Here is a 25,674-nt window from a genome sequence, read left to right as displayed (position 1 = left end):
TTGAAAATATTTTTGTAGGTGTCCGATAGTATTTGTAGTAAGCATCGGATGTCTCCGTTATCCCGGTATCAGGAAAGATGCACTATTGAAATGTTGGAAAATGATTCCAAAAAGGGAAACAATCGTTCAGTAGTTTGCTCAATGCTGCATGTATTTACCCCGCGAATAGTTGGCCGTTCGGTTGCAAATGAGCCAATCACAACAACGCAGATATCGTAGAGGACAATTGCTTGCTTGATTGATCCAGATGCACAGCTTACAGCATTCAAGAATCATAGATTTAGCAATTGTAAAAGGGGAGAAAAATAAAATAAAAATTCAAGACAACCGAAATCTTAGAACCAGCCTCCATCGCACCTGAAAATGATAATTGGCGCTAAATGATACTTCTAGAACCTGAAACATGCAACCGGTAACTTTATTCGGAACTCACGCCCTCGCTTGCCGATTAGTGCACGGCATTATTTTTCGCCGGGCCTTAGTCGGGAAACAGCGGAATCGTGGTGTACGGAGGCAAGTCCGGCGGACAAACGGTACCGATAATCATCATACCGGCACGATTCGATTAGCATTGAGTCAACAAAGAATTAAAAAGTGGACAGAATTAGAGTACGAAACAAAGTAATTTTCCAGCCATTCAAAAAAAAAATACACATTTTATCTTCTATTGTGGGAATGTCCGCTCTAAAGATCATTTTCCAATCGAGGATTCGAGAATGTCCAAGCACGGGAAGTTCGGAAGAAAATTTATGCTCTCTTTCTAAATGATGCGGGAAGAAATTGGCAGCCGGCAGAAGCCAGGATGGAGGCAACGTATTTGGCTTTTTTCCGGGTGCGACATGTAGATTAAGCTGTAGCTAAAGAGTAGGGAAAACCAAATTGGACACATGGTACTATCGGAATTCCGACGCCGATGATATGAGAGAAAGCAAGAAGAAAAAAATGGAGAAAATGTTTACAGTGTGAAGCCTGGTTTTTTGAATGAAGAGGGGACGGCAATAGCAGATCAAGTAATAAGTAAGAAATAAACTTTAGCTGTGCCAAGTACATTACAAGCGTTCAAAGTTGTAGAGAGAGGGGGGGTGTATGGAAAAAAAATCACGTGTTAGCATAAAGACAGACAAAGCGAGGCGAGAAAAAAAAAGGTCAGTTGCATAGCATAATGATTAGTATGGACGCAAGCAAGTTGGAATTAAGATTCAGATCTGAAAGATGAAGATTAAAGCCTTGTGCAAAGGACAGGTGATGCGTTTAGAAGTTGGGCATGAGCTCGGATACCGTTAGGAGAGGGTGAAAAATAAGTAGAAAAAACAGTTTTCCTATTGTGCCATGACTCCCGGCCAAGGGAATCCCGAATGCGGCGGATGAATAATTCCACCCCCTAAATTTCAGAAAATTTGAATCGCCCGCCTGACGGATGAATAACACCGCGAGAGCTGATTCACGAATTCATTGATAGGGCACAGGTCGGAGAGCGAAAAAATTTTGGAAAATAAATTCATCTGGAAAATTTTGGAGGAAGGAAAAATTATTTCATTGGCAATACGCGATTGTTGGAAAGCAATGCAGTCCGAATGCGTCCATGTTTGTCAGGCTGATTCCGGCAAGAGGGTAGCCGTGGACCAATTAGAGGACGGAACGAGCCAGAGAAACGCAATCGGAAGCCCATCTCAGGGGATTTTTCCCGTCCAAGAGTTTGTCGTAACGGGCTTGCATTGCCCTTATCGGTGATTAACATATTATGTGAACCGAAGTTGTGTTTTGGAATTGATGCAAAGATGTCGGACATGACGAAATCCTTGCTCCCGCTCGGCCTCATGCTGAAAAAAAAAAAAAAAACACAATGTAAAACCTAATTGCATCAGAGTACACCCCCTCCCCCCCTATGGGCACAGTTATTATCTAGTGCACAATGCAGGAATCCGAAAATTGAGAAAATAACAACGCACTCTCCGCTTTGAGCAAAGCACACCATTTTGGAAGTTTGCCGTCACTTGTGCGAAAATCGCTCGGATTGCAGTTGTCATAATAATACCGAACAGCCTCTCGTGGGCTATATAAATATGCGAGGTTCCGCCTCAGATTAGTGATTGGATATCCCGTTGTTGGTTTGCGTCGTTTTACTTTTTCCCTTCTCCTCCCTCTCCAAGGAAGTTTGAATACTATTATCCTAGATATAGCATTTCTCCCATAAAGTTTTTCACATAATGGCTGCTCCACAAATTCCAAAGACCATGAAGGCCTGCGTGTTCGACAAGAACGGCGGCCCAATTGTGTACAAAGAAGTCCCAGTTCCAAAGCCAAAGTCAAACGAGCTTTTGATCCACGTTCTCTACACTGGTGTGTGCCACACTGACTTGCACGCATGGAAAGGAGACTGGCCTCTACCAGTTAAGCTTCCATTGATCGGAGGTCACGAAGGTGCCGGTGTCGTTGTTGCCATGGGTTCTGAGGTTAAGAACTGGAAGATCGGTGACTTTGCCGGTATCAAGTGGTTGAACGGCTCATGCATGAGTTGTGAATTCTGCATGCAGGGTGCCGAGCCAAACTGCCCAATGGCAGATCTCTCTGGTTACACCCACGATGGTTCTTTCGCCCAGTACGCTACTGCTGATGCCGTCCAGGCCGCTCGTATTAGACAGACCACCAAGTTGGACGAGGTTGCTCCAATTCTCTGTGCCGGTGTTACTGTCTACAAGGCTTTGAAGACTGCTGACTTGAGACCAGGTCAGTGGGTTGCCATTTCCGGTGCTGGTGGTGGTTTGGGTTCCCTTGCCATCCAGTACGCTAAGGCCATGGGTCTTAGAGTGTTGGCCATCGATGGTGGTGACGACAAGGCTAAGCTCTGTACCGACTTGGGTGCTGAGGTCTTCGTTGACTTCACCAAGAGCAAGGACATCATCAAGGATGTTGTTGCTGCCACCCACGGTGGTCCACACGGTGTCATTAACGTCTCTGTGTCTGAGAGAGCCATTTCCCAGTCTACCGAGTACGTCAGAGCTCTTGGTAAGGTTGTTCTTGTTGGTTTGCCAGCAGGTGCCGTCTGCAAGTCCGCCGTCTTCAACCAGGTCGTCAAGTCTATTGAGATCAAGGGTTCTTACGTCGGTAACAGAGAGGACACTGCTGAGGCTTTGGACTTCTTCGAGAGAGGTTTGGTCCATTCTCCATTCAAGGTTGCTCCACTTTCCACATTGCCTGATGTCTTCAAGCGGATGGCTGAGGGTAAGATCTTGGGAAGATATGTCTTGGACACTAACAACTAAGCTCTTGTCATTTCTTGCGCTTGAGGTCTTTATAGTTTGAGTTAATGAATGAATGTTTATGTTAAATGGAAATTTGTTTCTTGTAGTTTTTGGGATGTAGCATCAATTGGATTGAGAGTTTCATCGAATGTATTGCTGTTATTAGCTTTTGAGCATTCTCTAATCCTGCTTGCGAGTAAGATCAGTTTGTGTGTGATAACACAATTCCTAATCAATGAGTTATTAGTGCATCAATAAAAATGTATGTAATGGGTGATGCCTTCGAAAAGTGAACATAGTTGATTGCTTCTCATTGTTACTTTTCAACCTATCAACCCAGTAGTTTTTTATTTCTCACCTACCCCATCAGCATCTTTCACACTTCTTTGATATACTCCTTGAAATCCAGAAAGACTTCTTTCTGTCCGAGTAAACTGATGGGGATTGGTCACTGCTGCAAATAGTGAACAAGAAAATGTCCATCATATCCAAAACCTGCTGTAGCTACCAGAAATCTTAGTGAGAAATTGCAGCTACGATATTCAAAGCACGTTTTTTATCCTTACAATGCCCATTTCATCATCTCTCGTCCTGTTTCTTGCTCCTTTGTATCGTGTATCGTCCTAGTGTCCCGCACTAACAACACTTAGCATCTCCAGCTCGTACACACCCGTACACCACTTCATGCGGACATCGATTAGATTGAATCAAATAAATTCTGAGGCATTTAAATTTCCACCCGATTCCCATTGAGTACTTCTCACACAAGAAGATAAAAGCCTTCTGTATAAAGTATAGAAAGATGGTGAAACTCGGAGAATCGGAGAACGCAAAGGTGTCCTTCAACAAGTTGGTGGACCCGGACGATTCCTTTTTCGATACTGTCTATAAAAGACTGTTCAGATATGCAGCACCAAATCTTTTCATATGGGGAACATTAGCACCGGCACATGATGCCCTTTTACCGCGGGCAACAATGGCATGTATACAGCTGGGAGTTGGTGCAGTGACGTTGTACGGAGCGTTCCGGCGGTTCAGCCCTTCGGTTAGTGTATCGAGAAGAAGATTCACTAGATTAGCATGCTTATTTGCCGGATCTGGATTGACAGTAACTGCACTCAAGGAGTTGGCATGCGATCTAGAGCCGAACTCGAACCCTCTCTACATTGAAATCAAGCTGGCGCGGGAGTTTAACGCCGAAAAACCAACAAAATTGTCGTTTTCTTCGTATTGGAACGGACCGAAGAATTTCATGCCTATGAACAACGCACAATACTGGAAGATGATATATTCGCTGGATCTCAACCAGATGATGGCCGACCAGTACGAGGAGTCGGATCTCATGCAGAAATATAGGGGCTTGCTTGAGAAGTTCCGGAATGAGAATGTGTCGATAGAGGAAATCCTTACAGACAAGATTTCTGATGCTGTGAGAGCTACCAGCAGCTCGAAAATCGGCGATTACAAAGATGTACGTGCTCCATTTGAGCTTAACAGCGTTGATAACAAGAACAACTTGAAGTCAACGACTCTCGGGACGTGGTTTGCAAACCACCCGGTGGATAAACTACAACTGTCCGAGTACGGTGAGTATTTGGATTACGAATTTCCTCGCATGAAGCTGGATGACCAAAAGGAGGCCAAGAAATGAGACTTCCAGCCCAATTTTTTATGTATGTACATCCTGTCAATATTAAAACATTTTACATTAAGAAAGAAAAAAACAAATATTAAAAAGCCCAAAAGACTTCAGTACCTTCTGGCACCCAGAGGAGCATTGTTAGCACCACTTCTGTAGTTATTTCTACGGAAACCTCCACGTCCACCACGTCTGCCTCCATATCTTCCTCTTCCTCCCCATCTTCCACCTCTATTTCCACCACGGCCACCTCTGTGATCCATAGCTTGCAATTCTTCTGGAACTTCCTGCTTTGCTTCACGAAGAACAACGATCAAGTCATGTGCTTGATGAGAGTTGTCTCTTGTGAAAAATGTCACTGCAGTTCCTTTAGCGCCGGCTCTTCCCGTCCTTCCGATACGATGGACATAATCCTCAACATTTCCAGGCATATCGTAGTTGATAACTGCGGTAACGTCCTTCACATCTATATTATAAACTGGTGTTAGTATATTGAACTGCTTGAGTTTGAGGGAAATAGGGTAAGATGCCAAGTGGATAATCTTGAAATGTGCTGTTTGGTGATGTAATGTGAAATACTTTGCTTTGTTATGAAATACTTTGCTTCGATATGAAATCCTTTGCCTTGCTATGAAATGTAATCACTTCCTCAAACAATCAGCAACATTTTTGAAATGCAAACCATATTTTAAAATGTATCGCGTAAAGTCAATGTGCTATCTATGCACCATTTACGTATGGTCACTTTTATTGGGCCTGACGAACTTATGATGAATAACGAATAGAGTACTACATCTACTGACCCTGTGCTTTGTTTCAGCTTAAGAAAGATCGGACATGCGGAAAGCCACAACCAATCTAGCAGGGAAATGCTATTTGAAACGTCATGAAAATGAATAAAAGGTCTTTATTTTCCTAAGGCCAATATTTGGCAGAGCATTGAACCGGTCTTTCCTCAAAGACCGGCCAAAGAAGCAAATAGATAAGAATAAACAAAAAAGAAGCAGAACAGATAATGCCAATCAGCATTACAGGTTAAATAGAAGACATACGAATCGAAAAGAAATGCGTGAAAAATAGAGGCCAACCCGATAAAATATAACCAAACATACCTCTATTTATTCCAAGTAATTTCCCTCAGACCCCTTTTAATATTCTCTAACCCCAACTCATTAATACGATACAGGACTATCCGCGTCCAGTACCACATTTTATAATCTGCTTTTACTTCTTGTTGTGCCTTCCAATCCAAGAACATGACCCCTCTTCTCATAAAGTTGCATTGGTTCTACACCTCTGCAACTCTAAAAAGGGACTCTGATGCCTCTCTCTTTGAACTGCCGTATCCAAATTCATGATCGTAAAAAAAGTATCGTTACCTTTCATAGAATCCTCCCAAAAATATCCCAATAATGTTTAGTAAAGAAATAGTCAAACCATATTTTGCTTTGTTTCCCCAATTTCGTAAATCGTTCGTTAATAAATAGCCAGGGCATCTCCTGCTTTTTTCCCCAATTGCGTAAAATGTTCGTTAATAATACTTACCAATACCTCTGGCTGCAACATCAGTAGCAACCATAATAGGCGATTTTCCCGTACGGAACTCGTTCAAGACCCAGTCTCTCTCTCTTTGCTCCTTATCACCATGAATAGAAAGTGCAGGCCATCCCTCTTCACGAAGATATGTGGTCAATTCATCGCACGTTCTCTTAGTTGAAGCAAAAACGATCACCTTTGATTTCTCATCAGCCATCTCCTGCTTCAGGTAGTTGCAACACTTCTCCCTCTTCTCGAAATCAGAGCAGACCTCAATAATCTGCTTGATAGTGTGGGAAGCGGAAAGCTCAAGCGAACCGATGTTGACCTGAATGTAATCTTTAAGATAGTCCCTAGCCAAAGACTGAACTGATTTAGGCCAAGTTGCAGACCACATCAATGTTTGTCTGTCAGGTCTGATCTGATCAACAATCTTTCTGATTTGAGGCTCGAAACCCATATCCAACATCCTGTCGGCTTCATCTAGAACCAAGTATGTAACTCTCCTGAGGTTAGTCTTTCTTCCTTCGAGCATATCCAGCAATCTTCCTGGGGTGGCAATGCAGATTTCAACACCTCTGGAAAGAGCCCTGATTTGTGGACCCCTTGGAACACCACCGTAAACACAGGTGTTTCTAATTCTTGAGGTGTGGCCGAATTTTCCGCACTCCTGCTGAATTTGCACTGCCAACTCTCTTGTAGGTGCCAAAATCAAAACAATTGGACCATCGCCTTGCTGAAGCAAAGGCTGGGCGTTAATATGAACAATGGCGGGCAAAGTGTAAGCCAAAGTTTTACCGGAACCAGTGGATGCAATACCAACCATATCACGACCAGAAAGTGCCATAGGCCAACCTTGGCATTGAATACCGGTAGGTTTTTCGAAACCCATCTCCTTAACTTCGCTCAAAACGTAGTCAGGGAATCCGGCCTGGTCGAAAGTCTCGATTGGACGTGGGACATCGTTACCAAAGATCTTCATCTCATTGTCCTTTCTGAATTTTTCAATTTGCTCATCTGACATCTTTGCAATCTCTGGATCTTCCTTATAGAAGTTCTTCTCGAACTTAGGCAACGAATCCAAATCCCATTCCTGCTTACCCAAACTAGCACCTAGCTCATGATCCTCAAAACGATCTCCTCTTCCACCATAGCCTCCTCTGTTATCACGATAACTGTCTCTATAGTTATCTCTTCTCTCGTAACCATGAGAATTTGCTCCTCCGTAACTTCTGTATGACCCTCTATTGTTGTTCTCGTACGACATGCTTAATATTTGCCAATATGAACTTTTCCCTGCTGACGCTTGTCAAATGACTTGAAATACAAGAAATTTATATGATGGGAGGGATAAGTTGCTGCCAGCAGGATTTTGTGCCTTTATATGTAGAGGGAAAAACTTCCCCCAAAAAAAAAAATAAGATAAAAAAATTTTTCAAACTAGATACCGCTTACGGAAACGGCCGGATTCCCATTGTTATAGACCAGAGGGCTGATTCCATCATTTTTTGTTGTTATTCTATTCGCTTTATTGTACAAGAATGAGCATCTATAATATTGATGAATTACCAACCTCTGCAAAGACTGGCACTAATACTGGAAAAGATGCTTTAAGTTCAAAAATCATGCTTATGGGTACTTGTATAAAACCCATACTCAGCATTAAAGTAAGTTCAAGCATCCCTACACCGGGTATATACATGCTCTCAAGTATAATTATCGACTCATCACTACAACATCCGGATCCTTCACATCGACATGAACTAAATACAAATGCTGCAACTAATCGTGTGTTCGGGAAGGTCTCGAATAATACTGATTACGGAACAAGGCAAACATTCTAAATGTAGTTTCTTTCATTACCTATATTGACTCAGGCAGCACTTCTATATCCCTTTCAATACCTCTGCCAACGAATAACTGTACAACACCTTATGCATGCATATAAGGAAAAGCTTGATGGTCTTTTTCGCATCGATCAAGGCTCCTCAGTAGTGTAATCCTTTGCATTCACCTTTTCCATGAATGTGTCTTCTATAAATGAGCACAATTTTGAAAGATCATCCAGACCTTTATGAAAAGCATCAACAGCTGTTTGTTCGCCATATGTCTGGATACGAATATTCATCTTATTCTCCGATGGATGTGGTATCGAATAACCGCAAAATTCCACTTCTGGGTTTTTCATAATCATATACCGCAAAGCGTTTCCTAATGTGTGATCTTCATCTATGATCTGAAATGCTGCAATGGTTCCATCCTCTGAGGATCCCGGAAGCATCTTTATCTTCTCATAATCTAAGTTATCGTCCTCCATTTCAGCATCTTCATCTTTGTTTTCAGTATCTTCCTGCTTCTTTTCGTCCTCTTCTACGCTTGCAACATTATCTTTTTCCTGTTCCTTTTCACTCATTCTTGCTATGTGCAATACTCCAAAATATGAGTATAAAGCTCTCCTAATCAATATAGATGAGCTTTCCTGGTGAACTTTAACTTGTGTTCAATTGTGTGTGGATTGCATTTGATAGTTAAAATTTTTTTTTTTTTTTTTTTTCACCTCGCGATGTAAAAATTGGATTTCAGTATTTTCCAGGATTAAGTATTCAAGTACTTCAGTACCATATGTCAGATAGTTTGAGAAGGCGATAAATAAATTTGTGACAAGTTAATATCCGGAAGGATGTAAAAAGCTGTTGAATGCAAATAAATAACCCTTGAAAGCAGATTGACCCTTAAACTCTTTATTGGTATTTTCATACCTCATAACACGAACAAACCACTTTGAAGTAAGGAGCTATAAAGCAATAAATAAGTAAATTCAAGGTTTGCGAAATTGCACAATTTTGTAGAATAGAGTTTTATCTGATACAAATATTTCTTTGATCATACTACTTCAGGTTAAAAGTAATACTGTGACTATGGTCAATTTGCAAATAGGACCACCCCCTCAAAAAGAAGAGGTCGATCGACGCTATATCGTTTCTTTTTTAATAGGGTCGTTTCTTTTTCTTGGTGGAGGGATGGGACGTAGCACAAAAGAGAAGGGAGAGCGAGTGGTATTTTATTTTATTTTGGCTGTTAAGGATTCTTTATCCCCTTTGCAGATACAAACACTTTTCTAACCTTAACATCTCACTTTACGTGTTTAGTTTGGCACTTTGATCTATTTAATTCAATCATTTAAAGGGATAAATTCCTCACGAGCAACATTAGGATATCGGTGAAAGGAATTGAGCATTCCAGTGTCAAAGAAAAGAAATAAAGTTAAGCCAACACAACAAAAAGGCATAAGGGAGCAAAACATCAATCAAGCCGATTGATTACCGAGATCTGATTATATACAGAGAATCAGTCAACTAAGTGAGTCCCATATATAGGGAAGTGGTTCTGCCCTAAGAACAGGGATTATAGTATAGTGATCCATATTTAAGCAGTGGGAGTCTGCAGTGCTTACATAATACGGCGTTACCCTGGTCTAAAGTTGAATCGGGTGGTTGGCAATAGGACAATTGCGAGGAATTTTTTAGTGGGCCATTCGGGTTAAAAGGAAAGACGAAACCAAAAAATAGAAGGTGCCCGCGATAAAAAATACGTCAGTGAGAAAAAGAAAAGTTGAGTTTGGTTGGAAAGCTGAGCCATAGACAAAGTCAGATTTGCAAAACATTGTTCTTTAGCATCAATTTATTGCAGAGCCCAGAATAAAGGCCGAATTAAGCCAGTATTACCAACTCGATACCGGTAGCAAAGTGGACAACATTACACGTATAAAGGGGATTTCTGACTTAGCTTAGAGAGCAACATACATACATTTTTTTTTGCTTTGTGAAGTGAGAGCAAAAAAAAAAAGGTGAAACAAAAAATAGAGACAGCATAGTGTTATCGACGGTCGCGCAGTTGGCTGTTTTTGTCGTTTCTTTTTTTCGCCTCCTGCTTCCGTTTCTCTTTTCTTTTCCTTCACGAGCGGATTTTCGCCGTTCGATCCTTGGTTTCCTCGTCGGTTTTTTCAAGTCTGGAAATAACGAAAAGCAGCTCGTTTACAGAGCAAGAAACAGGTAAGACAATTGAAAGTTAGACCTGGAGAAAGTGTAAAAAAAATGTATCCACGGCAGGATTCAGTGTTTTGCCCACGGTTCTCGATCGATGGTTCGATTCAACATTTGTACTCGCAAGCACAGCCTCGACTGGCAGGCCAGCAGCAGATGCAACGGGTGGATTCGAATCAGCAGAATCAGACGAGTCAGTCAAATATGAAAGAGATAAATTCTGGTCATCAAGCGTTGAGTTCGAATCAGTCGGATCCGGTGAATTCACGCAAAGTGAGTTCGAATCAGATAAACCAAGTGAATCCCAATCAGATAAATCTGAATCAAATAAATCCAAACCAAATAAATCAGATAAATCCAAATCAACTACACTTGAATCAGCCGAATTCGCACCAGCTAAATCAAATAAACACGAATCAGCTAAACCAGAATCAGCTCAATCAGCTCAATCAGCTCAACCAGCTCAACCAGCTCAACCAACTAAATCAGCTAAATCAAATAAATTCAAACCAACTTCTCTACCAGCAGGCAGCGCAGATGGTGGGTCGGCCACAGAAAGCGCACGGTCAGCTGCCGCTGGGCAGCCGGCGCTCCTCGCTAAAGATGAATGTGCCGCTGGCGGACGGCGGCGCAGCGCTTGGCGTCAACCTCATGGGTGCCATGAATGCGCCAGCACCAGCATCCGTTGCGCAACCCGCAGGCGGCAATGCCGCAGCCGCGGCGGGATATATGCAGTATCCGCAGGATTTTGGATACATGGATTTGCAGCGCGAATACAGCATATTCTATCCGCCGAGTGCCGGCGGCAGCACCAACCCTAGCGCAGTTGCGGCTGCAGCTGCGGCAATGGCCGGCCAGTACAACCCCTACTTGCCGGGGTATGCGCCGGACCACATGTATGCGAACCGGAGGCAGTCCGAGCAGCTCGACCCGTATGGCGCTGGCGCACAGGGTGCGCAGTACCAGCGGGGCCCTGCGCTGGTGCGCCGCCCGAGCTACATACCGCCCGCTGAGTTTGACAGGTTGCTGCGGCGGGATGCGGGTGTGGGCGAGTTTTTGGACAGCATGGGGTACCAGGATGCTGCGGATGGCGGCAGAGGGGGTGCGGGTGCGGGCGCTGGCGCTGGCACAAGCACAGGGGCAGGCGCAAAATGCGACTCTGCCGGCGTGCAGGTATACTCGGTACCCTCCGTGCGCTCGAACTCGCTCAAAACTGCAGCAAACCGCTCGTCGAATTCGTCGTCACCTCCAGAAAATACTGGTGACGCGAAAACGGGGGTAAAGTCGCGGAGCCCCGCGGCTGTTTCACCCCGTGCGCAGCATGCACAGCAAGCACGCGGCGGCGGCGTGTACCAGATGCCGCCGGTTCTCCGGCTGCCGCAGCAGCAGTTCCAGCAGTTCCAGTTTGCGCAGCCGCAGCAGTTCCGGCACCCACTGCAGCCAGGGGTGGCGTATACGGGGCGCAAGTGGGGGCGCCAGGCCAAGGAGGCTATCAAGAAAGCGGCGGCCGCGCAGGCACCTGCACCGCGCAAGCGAAAGTCCGCGGTTTCGGAGCCGGCGACGGTCCGGAAGAAGAGGCGCAGGCGGAAGAGGGGTAGCGCTGCTGGCGTACATAGCGCAGGAGGTGCACCAGGCACGGGCAGTGCAGGCAGCACAGAGCGTAACATGCTGATTCCGGCTTCGGAAGCGATGCACACAGAGGATGGCCGGCCGCTCGTGGGCGCTACAAAAGTGGACCAGCTCATGCTTGTGATCCAGGCGCGTGAAAAAGGCATCACGGGCAGTATCCGGCAAGCGGCAGATGGAACGATTTTGGGAGAGGTGCGGGACACAGCGGACGGGAAGGCAGTTAGCGCAGGTGCGGTGGGCGCAGGCGCAGATAGGGGTGCGGGTGCGGGTACTGTCGTAGGACCTGACACAGGTCCCGGCACCGGTGCGGTGTCCGTGCTGCCGAACATGGCAGAGTTGGTGGGCGGCGTCGAGAAAAAACGCATCAGGGGTAAGAAGAAGTTCAAATGTCAGTATTGCAGCAAGAAATTCACGCAGTCGACACATTTGGATGTTCATATTCGGTCGCATATTGGACTGAAGCCGTTTCCCTGCCGCACGTGCGGAAAGCGGTTCACACAGCGTGGAAACTTGCGCACGCACATGCGCGTGCACACGGGCGAAAAGCCGTACGCGTGTGCAACGTGCGGCAAGAAGTTTGCGCGGCTCGGTGGGCTGCAATCGCACCAGCTGACACACACGGACCAGAAACCGTTCAAATGCCGCTTTGACCACTGCAACAAGAGTTTTACGCAGTTGGGAAACATGAAAGCGCACCAGAACAGGTTTCACCAGGAGGCAATCAAGCGGTTGACCGACCAGCTGGCCCGGCTATCCGGCCCGGGAGACATTGCGATGCTCCCGAAGGAGGAGCGCGAGCTGTTGAAGTACTTTGCTGGTTTGTACAAGAACATGAATCGGGGGATCCGGGGCCGGGGGCGGGGTTCTGGTGCGGCCAGGAAGTGAGCCACTGGAATTTAATTTTGCTAACTTTGCTATGTGCTTGTTCTGAGGTGTAGCCGCGTAGATTTTGATGGGGGAGCTTTAATGGGTTCCTGAGGCTGGTTAGAGTGCGATTCATCATGTAGATGATATACCTGAAACTCAGCTTAAAGGATATACCAGCTTAAATTCAGCTTAAAGGTTGTCCTCAGCTTAAATTAAGCTTAAGAGGTTATATCCACATTAAAAGGCAATATTCAGCTTGTAAGATTCATCATGTAGATGATATACCACTTTAAGTGGTTATTCTCGGCTTAAATTCAGACTAAGACGCAATACCAGTGTAAGAAGGTATACTCAGCTTGAAAGGCTATATTCAGCTTGTAATGCTATACCAGATTAAAGGCTATACTTATCTCAAGTTCAGCTTAAGCTATACCAGCTTGAAGGCTATATTCAGCTTAAATTCAACCTTCCTCTGCTTAAAAGGCTATGCCACCTAAAATGCTGAAATATATCCAATGTACTCTGCTTGTAGGAAGTTGAGTGTTGGATGCTATGTGAAGAACTCTCTTGATTAAAAATTGTTTCCCTGTACATATGCCCTTTAGTATGTTTGCTGAATTTGGATGTTGGGGATGCTATGTGAAGAAATCGACCTGTAAAAAGACTAATTTCTACGAATTTAGGCAACTCATCTAGTTTGTAGTTGAATACTGAAAAAGACTATCTGAAGAATTCACTTTATTAAAAATGCTGCTAGATTGCATCCAACTTACATTGTTTCAGGAAAGTTATCTACAGGATAATGCTACTGAAGAACACATCTTTAAGTAGGCCTTGGAATGTATTCAATTACATTGTTTGTACAAAGTTCCATATAAGATGCAAATAACTATAGTGAAGAACTAGTAAAGGACTATTACAAATGATTGGAATTCATGCCACTTACATTGCTTCTAGAAGTTGAGTATTGGAAAAAGCTATCTGAAAATTCACCTTATTAGAAGTGCTTTGAGATTGCATGCAATTTACTGTGTTTTGGGGTGTCGAGTATTTGGATTGCGATAGCTCTAGTTGAGTGCTGAACCTTATTAAAAGCTGTTTCTATGAATTCATGCATTCACTGTACTTATATTTGCAAATGTAATAACTATATGAATAATGAGGTGCTGAACCTTTCCCAAATGACTTTCAGAATGCATCCAATTCACAATGCTGTGCAGTATTGAGTATTTGGAATGTAAACCTATTTGAATGAACATATGCTAACGTAAAAGTGGCTAACGCTTGAAATTGCATGCACTTTTTCATGTTTCAAAAACTGTGAATTTAAGGATTCTGAATATGCCTATCCATATGCCAAGAGTAGATGGCATCAATCAACTTTTTGAATAATGTATATGCAAACAGAACTAACTCATCTGCTTCTAAAACACTGTCCGGGTTGCAAATTAAAGGATGCATGTAACTAGCTCTATTCGTAGTTAGGTGGACTGCAAGAATTAATGTATTCTATTGATAGAGATAGCGAGAGCTGAGTTTTCCCGAGCAAAGCATGAATGTTTGATTATGAATTCAATTCACTAAGCATAGAAAGTTAGTGCACTTGATTGTAGAAATATGCATCCATTCCACCTAAAGAGGACTTAGTGCTTATATTTGCTTGATTCAGATGCTAGGTGAAGACTAACGCTTTTAAAAGATGCATGATGCATGCAACAATCCCCTAGAAAATCACAATATTTACATATTTGAATAATATATGACATCCAAAAATGTCCAAGGACTACGCTGATGACCTCTGAGAATGTAAGTCCTCCGCTAACAGCTGGAAGGGCACAGTAACTATTTGAATAATGCTAGAATGGCTAAAAGCGGTTCCACTGATCTTGAGGATGTATTCTGTTTTTTAGATCTGAGTACCTTAGAACAGCAGACAGGTTGACAATTCACTATGCACTGACAAAGCTCCTCCATTCCACTGATAATTTGGGCCAACAATAAGATTACAGATACCCAATTGCATAAGCAGAAGCCAGTGCAATGTGTTTATAACTTGTCATCTCCTCTCTCCAAATGTTATGGGGGCATTTATACTGACTCAAAATGCTTCGGTAGCATATTTTTTGTCCAGCTGTATTCGCAGACCTCAAGAATTGATTCATTACATACAACTTATCTGGATCTGGTCTTCTATGTACATTCGGCAGCACTTCATTAAATACAATTGAAAACAACTGGTAAATTTAAATATTGTCGTGGTACTGTCATAATAAGTATCGTATTAATGTATATTATAATACCGATACGACACAGAAAACCTCTACGATACAGAAAACCTCTATGATGGACTCTGCCCAGGAGTAGTTGTGCATAGATAATCTATTGGTCTTATAATAACTTATCTTAATCCACGGGAGATGATTAGTTAAAGACATAATGCTGATGAACATTACCATCCTTGAAGAGTCTAACTGAATACGCATGATCAAAAGTTTGCATAGTCGAGTTCTCAAGCCGTTGAATGAATAACCCTATTTCAAATAAGTACAACCAATTTCAAATGAATGCAATCCATTTCAAATGCTCTACATCCTGAAGTTAGTTCAACCCACCCTAACCCCCCTAGCTGCTGCCTAGAAACCTAAATAACCCCAGCATCTCTTCTCTGCAATTTAATTTCCAACTATTAGTTACATGCAGCCTATATATTACAAAAGCAGGCCCACCACCTGTCTAAGATATCGCATCGTCATCCGCTTTCCAATCCGTAAAAAGAAGATTCTCGAGATCTCCGCCTATATCGCCTTCACCTGAGTGCTTTCTATGCTCACCTTCTTGCACTCTTTCCTGCTCCGACTGGACCACGGTCGAAAGTCCAGACGGAATTGCAGAGTTTAGCTGATGAAAAAGCGTGCCTTGCTGATTTCCAAACGGAAGTAATGTTTCCGGGAGGTCTGTCATTGCCGCCATCTCACCTCCCACATCATTTTCAAGAGGAGTTTTTATGCCGGATTCTCTCGAATGATCTCCACTTAAAGCATCTCCGACAGAAGCTATGGCCTCGTTTTTCTTCGAAACCATACCTGGATCGCTTATATCGCCAAACAAAGCACCATCCGGGTGACCGTGCGGACCCAGCATGTATGGAGGAAGAAACCGGCCAAAAATCTTCATGTCCAGCTGATCCATCGGACCTGGAACATACCGAGAGTCGGTGCAGAGAGACTGTGAGTCCGACGGGTCAATAGATCCGTCGATCGACGCAGCTGGCTCGAACGGCGCCACCGCGAAAGCTGATTCCAGTTTTGTGGCTGGTGACGAGGCATTGAGTGGCAATTCCCGCTTTGCCGAAGAATGCGGCACCTTTTGCGGCAGATCAAACGACTCCAGGGTGATTCCGGTTGGCACTCCATCGATAAAGTTGACTCCGTTGACAATATCAGCAATTTGCTCGTTTGAGTACCTTGCCCGGTGCCTGGACCGATAGTGCCTGACTTGGGTATCTGGGAGGGAGCTGTTGTGGTCGATCGACGCGATTGCGGAGCTGGCAGAGCCATCTTTGTGATCTGCAGGAACCTGAAGAATGTTGGATTGTGCCCAACGGCCCATTTGAGGAGTGACAAAGCCCGGTCGGCCGTTCGAACCCGCCGACTGGCGATTCATCTGGTCGAACAAGGCGTTGAGGATGTTGTAAGTTCGGCTAGCGGCACTTGAGCTGTTTTTCAACTGGTCCAAGACCTTTTTGCCAACCTCGGCGTCTTTTTTCACGGCTGTGTAGTTTGGATCAACGCCACCCCCAGGAAGCATTGAAGGGGCATAGTGCACGTAGTAGACGAGACAGGCAACCGAAAAGAATATGGTGTAGATGGAAAACCAATACGAGCCGCTGAGAATCTGGCGTTTAATCATATCCTGGGCCAGTTTGACAACCACACGTGCAACATTTATGCAGTTATGAGCTTTTGCGACCGACGCAGACGAGGATGAGTTTGACGTCGGTTGGGCCGCGATATAGTGGATGAACGGCCGGTAAAGAATGATCTTCACGTGAAGATACGACACATGCAACATCCGGTTGGCTTTCAAATACTGTTTTGGTGGTTCGACACCCGGCTTGAGCTCCATAGGCAAGCCATCAAGCCATTTCTGGAGTTCTTCTTCGAGCTGTGAGCATAATGCATGTGCTAGCATCCCTGGATGCCGCTTTTCCTGCCCATCAAGACCAGACATGCGTTTTTGTTTCACCGGATACAGCTTCGCCACTATGTGGGCCATAATCAGCATGAGCTTAGTGTGTGCATTGGCAATTCCGGAGCTCGAAAGCCTCGACCCCTGCCTGTCCCACCGGTAACCTGTCACAGTAATGTTTTCGTCATCCAACTCAATTGGAAGCTCCTGGTCGAAATCATCCTCGCTGATCGTCCTTGGCAACCCAAGCATCGTGTTTACATAGATGTCCATTTTGTACAACGTCCAGAAAAGCCGCTTCCGGGTCTCAAGCTCGATGGGGTTAAACGGATAGTCGAGTTTCCGATGCAAACCTTCACGCAAAGCCGCCCTGAGTGCAATGCCAATATATGCGTAGCAGGTCGAGAGCCTTGCCGAACACTGCAAGAAGATTATCAGCATCACGATCGTCTGGATTCCAAACGTGTCTCGTGTGTCGGTGATGTCGATCAACTTGCGGGCTGCAATAAAATAGTGGTATCCCTCATCTTCGACATCTTTCGCACTTAAACCGGCTGCCGTCTTTGTGGGAACACCTGAAGTTCTCTCCTCACTCTTGAAGAAAAGTGCACCGCATGCCAACACGGAGTACACGAGCGGGAGAAATCTCTGCTGCTTATTTGTGTACTGCGATGGATCCAAGTCGTACAACTCGTTTAGATCCTCGATGAATGCCGGCCGGTGGTAAAAACGGAAAAGCACACACGCACTGCCCCAAGTCTTTGAAATAAGAGCCAACGCCACCTCTCTGGACGGGAGAATGATCTTGATTTCCTTTCCTAACGACAGATTATCGTCGGAATTTCCCCTGGATGAAGATTGTGTTGGAGTAAGAGCTATAGAGCGGAGTCCGGCAGCATTTTCGCCTGTTTTATCCTCTGTCGAGCTTAATTCAGGGCTGGGGCTCTTTCCGGGACGTCCTCCCGGAAGTTTTACGGTTGGAATATACGGTACAGGAATCTCCGGAAGAGATTCGTATGCCTCAGTAATCAACTTGCTGCCTGCTATAGAATCGCTCAAATGCTCATTCCGCAGCTTGTTGAGTGCCGCCATCAACTTCATTGGGTTGATTGGCTTCGGATTATCGTTCAGATCCGTTAGTTTCACATCCGGAAGAAGCCTGTGTAAAATGTCATCATACAATTTGAGCCGATCGCTCAGCTTTGCTAAAAGTTCCGGATTTGATGATGCCAAGGCCGTTATCGTCGGCGATGACGTCCCACCGCCAACTTCGCTTCCGCTCCGGCTCCCGTTACCGTTGTTTTTCCGCCGCGTCCTTGTTGGATGGTTGTATGTGCATTCATAACTGTAAACTGTGCAATGTATGCACGGAATATCCCCGGAGCATCTAATTTTGAGCTTTCTGCATCTGTCACACGCACGAACAACTTTCCTTCTTTTCGGAAGAACTGTTTCGTGCAGCCGGCGCGACATAGCAGACAACTTTGTCATGGAAACTTTATCATTGCCACTTTTATTACCAAGACCGAAGTTACTTGCCTTGGTAGCCGTTTGTTGCTCTTTCTTCACCGGATTCGGAAGAATATTCGGCTCCTCGTACTTTCTCCGGGCCATGTTGCTTGTTTATGTTTTCTTGGCTTCGACACTAGTGTCTATCCTCTCTTTTGTTTCATTAACTAAAGCTTCGCTTCGTTATTCCTGTTAACGATTTCCTAGTCACGACTTGAAGTTTCAATTTGTTGGATCGATCACCTTTTTCTATTTATCATTCAGTACACCCGTCAGTTTCCTTATTCTGTTAAGTACGCATATGTGGAAAGAGCTTTGTACCAAGTAAATCCAAGGGCATATCGGTAATACGGTAAGTATATTTTAGTCTACAGACCCGGAGTGAAAAATTTATGGATTAAGAATTAAAAAAATTATGAGTAAGAGCGGTGTAAAGAAAAAAAAAAAAAAACTGCTTTCGCGGACTTTTCAAAGAAAGTATGATGCTATGCTTCGCTTCAGTTGCAGATAGATGATAAGCTCTAATCAAAATCCCATCGATTTGGAATCAGGCAAGATCACGAACTACGGTACTAATTTAATTTTAATTATAATCTTATCTTAATTTTAATCTTAATTCTACATAGATCATCTTATATGATATCCGTAATAACACCATTTCAAATTAAAAAAGGTGGAACATAATAATAGAGTACAAAAACCAGATGCAAAGCGACAATAATTAAGAAACAGAAAAAAGCAAAAAAGAAGATTGTCCGGTTCGGCTGGTAATTTTCAAAGAGACCTTCAGGTCATATATAACCAGCCTGTGTTCATTAAAAAAAAAAAAAATCAAAAGTGATGAAGACGACCAATAGAAAGTAAAGCAAGGTATAGTATAATTTGATGTGATATGATAATAGTATAGTATAGGAGAATCAGCACGGGAAAAATTTAAACTGTCAAGTCGAGGGATGGATGGGACGCATTTAAAAAATTTATTCAAAATTTATTCAATCCCTTCTTCCCCTCTTTCTCTGCTCCTTTGGCCCGCAATGGTCCCCCCAATAAGGAGGAGGTGGGGCGTACCAATCTCTCCAGGGCAGAAATTTTTCGTGCTCTGGTGGAAAGCCGTAACCGTAAGACATGCGGTAATCGAATGCCTCCGGGCAGCCCCGTGGGGCATAGCCGCCAAAGAACTCTGGGGGACCGTGCCTGTGTCTCGGAGGGCCCCTAGGCTTTTCTCCGTGCGAAGGGAACTCGTGTGGGGGAGGTCCCGGTGGAGGAGGTGGGCCGCCATGTGGGGGAGGAGGTCCCGGAGGGAAAAAGTTAGGGGTGCCGCGAAAGCCGAAAGATGGTGGTGGAGGTGGTGGCGGATCCCTGCGCTTAGGGAGGGTAAATGTTACGCCGACCTCAATCGGTTCTTCCGGAGGTGGCGGTGGCCCTGCAGGCGGAAAGTTTCTCCGCGGTCCCATGCCCCAGAAATCTTCCGGCCGTGGGCCAAATTGGGGTGGGAATGGAGGTGGCGGATATGCAGGGCCCGGATGATGCTTCATCCAATGGCATGGATGACCAACTTTGGGCTGACCATCTGATTTTCCCCTTGCATTTTGTGTTTTTTCGACATTCTCCTGCTTATCCTTCTTTTCCCTTTCTTCCCCTTCCTCTTCTTTTTCATTCTCTGGATCACACCAACTCTCAGAATCCGATTCGTTCTCGATTGCAGTCTCTTGATATTCCTCAATCTCTGCACTATTGCTAAGTCTGCCTCTTCTTCGATTTATGATATCAACAACATTCGTGAGAAGAGAAAAAAGCTCCTGGTCACTCATGTCTTCGAGACAATTGGACTGTTTAGGGGCATCATGCTCTTCTACTTTCTGTTGTTGGACTTCTTTTTCGGCTTCAGACATCGTCAAATCACCTAAAAGATTGTTCGTTAATGCTTGATTACCGTTTTCAAGGTGTAAGCATACATTTTGTGCTCGTTGGGGAAGGCAAACTTTTCTCTATTTATACCTTTTCAAAAATGTTTTTGGGGCTTTGACGATACTGTTGTTTCCATTGTTCTATTGCACACAAATTACAGTGCAATCGCCGAAGACTGCATGATGCTTTATTCACTGTTTCAACAAATTACGAGGTTCCACACATTCCGTGACTCCCGTGAAACTATAAAATTTTTTTCGATTGTTCCGGACGGCAAATGAATTCCTCTCCTAAATATGCGATTGTTTGCACTTTTTTTCTTGTTCTCAATTTCACATCGAACAATAGCAATTTCGGCATCTGACAATTTCATATGTGCCGAATTTAAACCTTATATCACGACTTTCGCGTAAGGTTACCCGGCAAATGCTGTGGCAGAACTTAATTTTGAAAAGCCGAGAGCGTTCGATCATCAGGCAACTTTAAAAATAGAAGCAATTGGGTTGCCGAAATACCGAATTTAAAACTCGGTTTAACCACATAATGCTTTCACCAGTCTTTGAATAATGGTAAATTAGCCAGGTGCTCATGGTGAATTAGTTGCAATCCCGTGTACCTTCTTCAGCTATGGTAATGGTTGTAACAATAACTTTCAATTTCGTAAGATATAAATGTTTTGCAGGGCGAAAAATTAAAGCCGACCGGGAGATCAATTACTAATCTGCTGTAGAGCAAGTATATCAAATCAAATCAAATCACACCTGCATCTAACAGTCCAGACAGATGAAATTCTTTTAACACTTATGAAAGATCTATACTAGCATGACCTTAACGCATGAAATTAGGTGGTCTTGTCTTGTCGTTTCATTTTGAAGCAGCAGGCAACAAAATTACGCCTTCTAAAGCATATATTTGCCTGTGTTTCGGGAACATGAAATAAGAAAAGGCAAGCTTGTTTCCCGGATTGGATTTAGACATATCCATTATAAATAATGTGGATTGAATATCGTCGATAAAGCCGTTCAAAATATAAGTTGACTTTTCTCTGCGCGCCTTCAAAGCACTTCCTTTTAACTTCCGAAATTTTAATTAACGCAACGATCATACAATGGTTGCATCTGTTGTTTCGCTTTAAATCATTGCAAGTAAGCTATCTGGCTGATCTCTTTGAAGATACATTGCAAATAGTAAAAAGAACACCTACCTATATAGGTGATGACATTTTTCAGATCACTACGTTGTGGAAATCATTTAACAAACATTATGGATTGCCCTTAGTATAGCCACTAATTTTGTATATATTATGGCTACCTTATTATCACCACCTTTGGCTCACTCGTTAATATAGGCTTAAACAAAAATTAAACAGAAATATGTTACCAACACAGCCGTTTAATTTAGCGTTCGTACGCCCTCGAATCAGAAATCCGGAAAAACAATCGTACTCCGAAGAACCCAGATCTTGCGCGTTTCTCGATGCAGGAACTCAGTTTACAGGGCGGGACAAAAAAAAATGATTCTCGGTACACGCAGGGTGGTTTTACACTGCGCAAACAATCAGTTATTGCAGAAAATGGAAAAACCTTAAAAAATTTTCAATGCAGATAGAACCGATTTCTCCAAATACCTGTAGATTTTTATTCATACAGACTATTAAAAAAAAAAAAAAGGGCGGTTTTCGGAGTTGAATGAAATTAACAATCCATTCATTTCGGATCACTCACAAAACTATATAAAGAAGCTGTTCTCAATGTTTGTTGTTTGAAGCGCCCTGTTCGTAACTGGGACTCCCTGCCTATATCTTCGAGTTCTATTTTCTTTCGAATACTTCCTTACAAAATATTTATTCACATTTCATATACAAAGACTAATCTATACAGAATGAGCTCTCTTAAAAAGAACGAACAGAACAGCACGGAGTCTGAGGTGTATAAGGCTCGTTTGAATTACGGTGCTGAAAAGGAGAAGCAGATTATGAATCAGATTAGAAAGAATAGACAACAGAAGTACGATTCAGTTATGAAGACTTCGATGTTGGGTGGTATGTTTGAATTCAGCTTCAAGAAGAATTGATTGTATAGTGGCAATCTGTGCTATCTTTGAGATTACCCACATTATTTATTCTTGATTACTTTGGCATAAGTATGTACTTCTATTTGCTGATTGTGCCTTAGTCATTTTAATAATATTCAATATAGATATAGACATTTTTAATATTTGTCTAGTTTCACTGGTAGTCTTTCTTTTGAAACAATAAGTGTCTTCATCTTTGATGTCCTACTGCTTATCGAAGCAAGAGTGAGTCAAAAAAAAATACGACCAGGGTGAGGATTGAACTCACGCTCTTGCGATTAACAGTCGCACGCCTTAACCAGCTTGGCCACCCAGTCAAATGTAACAAAAAAGTTGTGTATGTATAATTTACATTAAAATTATTTTGAAAACCTAATGTGATATTGATTTACATTACACTAAATGAGAATTTATGATTTGTGTCGGAGTTAAGAGAGACCTTATGAGTTACTCCCGGGCTTTAGCTATCAAACTCCTTCTTTAATAGAACTAATAAGAACCTAGCAGTCGGGGTGTCAGAGTATATAAATTCCGTGTGACATTTGTATCTGCTTAATTGCTCACATATCTCTGTGCCGTAGCACTACCGAGCGCGCAGATGCCCAAGGTTATGAACGAGATTGGTCATATAGTTCGGATATAGAAAAGACTTCTGTTGCATAGAATGACCCCCATAACAAAATAGGGTCCTTACGAACACGTTTGTAATCCAGCGAGAACCCGAAGGTTACTCTTGGTTTCAGCTGAAGGATCACTTCAAGATGGATTTCCTTATATGAATATGTATTGCAAATTACACAATAAAGTCGTCGTCTCTTCTAAGAGACACATAGTATATAAGGAAAAGTAGTACATACATATAAGAGATATTTTTCCGCAGAAGTGGAATAGGTCATTCTCAGCCGAAAGTAGATTAGGGAGAAATTTATTTCACAGGAAAAATTTCTCCGCGAATTATTTCTTATATCTGTCTGAACATTAATTTGATCCACATATTATAAATCAAATATCAGTTGAACCTTTTATGCGTTATTAACATATAAAACATTATTATAACTCATAGGTTCCGACACGGGGAGATTCAGACAATTGTACGGTCGGTTACCTAGGTGGGTGGATATAAATGTACCAAGTGGTCTGTGTGATAATGTTAATGCCTTTAACATCCTAACAATTGTGTATGTGTCACCATAGAAGAAAATGAATGTCAAAACAATCAAGCTCTCGAACAATGGAGTTCAAGTAAGGAAAGACGGTGTTGTTATATCATCTGATTCATACGAGAACTACATATGTAAAGTGAATATATTTCCTTTTGTATATTATTATACATACTCTTTATTATATACTACAATAAATATCGAAATACTATATAAATCTGGTAACACTAACTTTAACACTTAGGCATTTATTGAGTCCCTTTGTTTCACTGTTTACACACTTTAAAAACGACGACTGTAATTGTGGTTGATTATAGATGCTAGTTGGTTTTTTACAACTGATATTATTTAATACTTCAGTACTTGAGGTAGGGAACTATTTATTGAACCCCGAATATGTATACTTCAGCGAAGTTTGCTTGTGTATTAAACAAGAATTCGTATTTTTTTAGATACGGCAATTGACATGGCTCTATATTACATTACAGTTGTGTTGTATACACCAGTAAAAATACAAGAAATACAACGTCCGAGAAAAAATAATGGTGCATATTATAAAGTGAGCGATAACTGTCACTAGATACTGGAACAAATGTTTAAACAAGTTGTCAGAAGAATGTTAATTGAGGATTGATAGGCATCAAGAGCGAACCGGGTTCAAAAAATTTTTGGGGTACTCTTTTTGGAATATCTAGCCGTACTTCTGATCAGCGAACGAACCGATTAGAAGAAACAGAGATTTCGGGATAAGAGAATTTTGTGCATCGATACATAAGAGTTCAGGTGTACTACTATTTACCATTTTTTGTTCTGCAAAGAAGTATCAGTTTTCAATCTATCCAAACAGACAATACACTAGAACCATTTGATAAATAATTATTATGCCCAGAGTTAGTGGTTCATTCTTTGAGTACGCGCCAAGCCTTTTTGCATTTGAATATGGCGATCTGCAATCTGAAAATGTATTGATATTCATTGGTGGTCTTGGTACTGGCTTTTGCTCTGTTCCATATATTCCAGAGCTTTCACGAAAATTAAACGACATTGGCTGGTCATTGATTCAAATACAGATAACTAGCTCATACACCGGATGGGGAACCGGATCTCTTGCAAGGGATTCCTCAGAAATCGAGAGGCTTGTCCAATATTTGAAAAGTAAAAGTACAGATTGTGGATCAAGAAAGCATGTTGGTATCATGGGGCATTCAACTGGATGCCAAGATACTATGCAATTTTTTATTAAAGAGCCTCGTGATGATCAATTCATTCCTTTAGAGTTCGGAATTATCCAAGCTCCTGTTTCTGACAGATATACAGCTTTAAAGGTGATGCCTAAGGATTTGTATAAAGATGCAATGAACGAAGCGATAGAACTTATCAAACAAGGAAAGCAGGACGAGATCATGCCAATTAAATATTCCAAACTCTTTTTCAATGTTCCAATCAGTGCGTATAGGTGGAATTCGCTATTTTCGGTGAAGGGTGATGACGACTACTTTTCTCCAGATTTGCCATTGGAGGATTTGAAATCAAGTTTCGGGAAGTTTGACAAGCCACTCCTTGCCCTTTACAGTGGTGCTGACGAATATGTTTTGGAATCTGTTGATAAGGAGGCATTAATGAAAAAATTCGAAGCAGCCACCGGAAGTAACTGGTCAAAATTAAGTAAAGTTGTTCCTGGAGGCAGACATGATTGGGGTCCGGGATCGGGCCCCGACTCTATGAATATTGGTATTAGTACTGTGATTGAGTTTGTGAAAGGATTGAATTTGGAATAGGCTGCAATTTGTTACATGTGATTATATAAGGGTACTCTGACAAAGGTGCCCACCGTATTTTTTTCTCCGTGTCGTACCTTTTTTGATTCAAGTATTTTTTTT

General features: G+C 42.7%; 10 protein-coding genes and 1 non-coding gene across 11 annotated transcripts; 6 read left to right on the top strand and 5 right to left on the bottom strand.

Moving 5' to 3' along the window:
• Nucleotides 1-2,207: 2,207 nt before the first annotated feature.
• ADH1 (Alcohol dehydrogenase) lies at nucleotides 2,208-3,263 on the top strand (the record flags this gene model as incomplete). Its single annotated transcript, XM_041280962.1, has 1 exon — nucleotides 2,208-3,263. The coding sequence occupies one exon, from the start codon at nucleotides 2,208-2,210 to the stop codon at nucleotides 3,261-3,263; it is 1,056 nt and encodes a 351-aa protein (XP_041138753.1).
• Nucleotides 3,264-4,044: 781 nt separating this feature from the next.
• On the top strand, nucleotides 4,045-4,893 carry BRETT_002432 (uncharacterized protein; the record flags this gene model as incomplete). Its single annotated transcript, XM_041280961.1, has 1 exon — nucleotides 4,045-4,893. One exon carries the CDS (start codon nucleotides 4,045-4,047, stop codon nucleotides 4,891-4,893), a length of 849 nt encoding a protein of 282 aa, XP_041138752.1.
• Nucleotides 4,894-4,991: 98 nt separating this feature from the next.
• Nucleotides 4,992-7,684, bottom strand: DBP2 (ATP-dependent RNA helicase dbp2; the record flags this gene model as incomplete). The annotated part of the gene is made up of 2 exons (XM_041280960.1): nucleotides 4,992-5,347; nucleotides 6,427-7,684. The coding sequence occupies 2 exons, from the start codon at nucleotides 7,682-7,684 to the stop codon at nucleotides 4,992-4,994; spliced, it is 1,614 nt and encodes a 537-aa protein (XP_041138751.1).
• Nucleotides 7,685-7,958: 274 nt separating this feature from the next.
• On the top strand, nucleotides 7,959-8,261 carry BRETT_002430 (uncharacterized protein; the record flags this gene model as incomplete). Its single annotated transcript, XM_041280959.1, has 1 exon — nucleotides 7,959-8,261. One exon carries the CDS (start codon nucleotides 7,959-7,961, stop codon nucleotides 8,259-8,261), a length of 303 nt encoding a protein of 100 aa, XP_041138750.1.
• A 134-nt stretch (nucleotides 8,262-8,395) lies between these two features.
• Nucleotides 8,396-8,830, bottom strand: RPC19 (RNA polymerase subunit AC19; the record flags this gene model as incomplete). The annotated part of the gene is made up of 1 exon (XM_041280958.1): nucleotides 8,396-8,830. The coding sequence occupies one exon, from the start codon at nucleotides 8,828-8,830 to the stop codon at nucleotides 8,396-8,398; it is 435 nt and encodes a 144-aa protein (XP_041138749.1).
• Nucleotides 8,831-10,511: 1,681 nt separating this feature from the next.
• Nucleotides 10,512-12,974, top strand: BRETT_002428 (uncharacterized protein; the record flags this gene model as incomplete). The annotated part of the gene is made up of 1 exon (XM_041280957.1): nucleotides 10,512-12,974. The coding sequence occupies one exon, from the start codon at nucleotides 10,512-10,514 to the stop codon at nucleotides 12,972-12,974; it is 2,463 nt and encodes an 820-aa protein (XP_041138748.1).
• A 2,715-nt stretch (nucleotides 12,975-15,689) lies between these two features.
• On the bottom strand, nucleotides 15,690-18,758 carry BRETT_002427 (uncharacterized protein; the record flags this gene model as incomplete). Its single annotated transcript, XM_041280956.1, has 1 exon — nucleotides 15,690-18,758. The coding sequence occupies one exon, from the start codon at nucleotides 18,756-18,758 to the stop codon at nucleotides 15,690-15,692; it is 3,069 nt and encodes a 1,022-aa protein (XP_041138747.1).
• An 887-nt stretch (nucleotides 18,759-19,645) lies between these two features.
• Nucleotides 19,646-20,545, bottom strand: BRETT_002426 (uncharacterized protein; the record flags this gene model as incomplete). Its single annotated transcript, XM_041280955.1, has 1 exon — nucleotides 19,646-20,545. One exon carries the CDS (start codon nucleotides 20,543-20,545, stop codon nucleotides 19,646-19,648), a length of 900 nt encoding a protein of 299 aa, XP_041138746.1.
• A 1,897-nt stretch (nucleotides 20,546-22,442) lies between these two features.
• On the top strand, nucleotides 22,443-22,634 carry BRETT_002425 (uncharacterized protein; the record flags this gene model as incomplete). The annotated part of the gene is made up of 1 exon (XM_041280954.1): nucleotides 22,443-22,634. The coding sequence occupies one exon, from the start codon at nucleotides 22,443-22,445 to the stop codon at nucleotides 22,632-22,634; it is 192 nt and encodes a 63-aa protein (XP_041138745.1).
• Nucleotides 22,635-22,877: 243 nt separating this feature from the next.
• On the bottom strand, nucleotides 22,878-22,951 carry BRETT_002424. The gene has a single exon. It is a non-coding gene; the product is annotated as a tRNA-Asn (tRNA).
• A 1,724-nt stretch (nucleotides 22,952-24,675) lies between these two features.
• Nucleotides 24,676-25,572, top strand: BRETT_002423 (uncharacterized protein; the record flags this gene model as incomplete). Its single annotated transcript, XM_041280953.1, has 1 exon — nucleotides 24,676-25,572. One exon carries the CDS (start codon nucleotides 24,676-24,678, stop codon nucleotides 25,570-25,572), a length of 897 nt encoding a protein of 298 aa, XP_041138744.1.
• Between the last annotated feature and the right edge of the window lie 102 nt (nucleotides 25,573-25,674).

The sequence above is a fragment of the Brettanomyces bruxellensis genome, chromosome 9, assembly GCF_011074885.1.
Source record: "Brettanomyces bruxellensis chromosome 9, complete sequence".
Taxonomy (NCBI): domain Eukaryota; kingdom Fungi; phylum Ascomycota; class Pichiomycetes; order Pichiales; family Pichiaceae; genus Brettanomyces; species Brettanomyces bruxellensis.
Note: the sequence above shows the minus strand (reverse complement) of the source record. Positions and strands in the feature narration are given on the sequence as shown.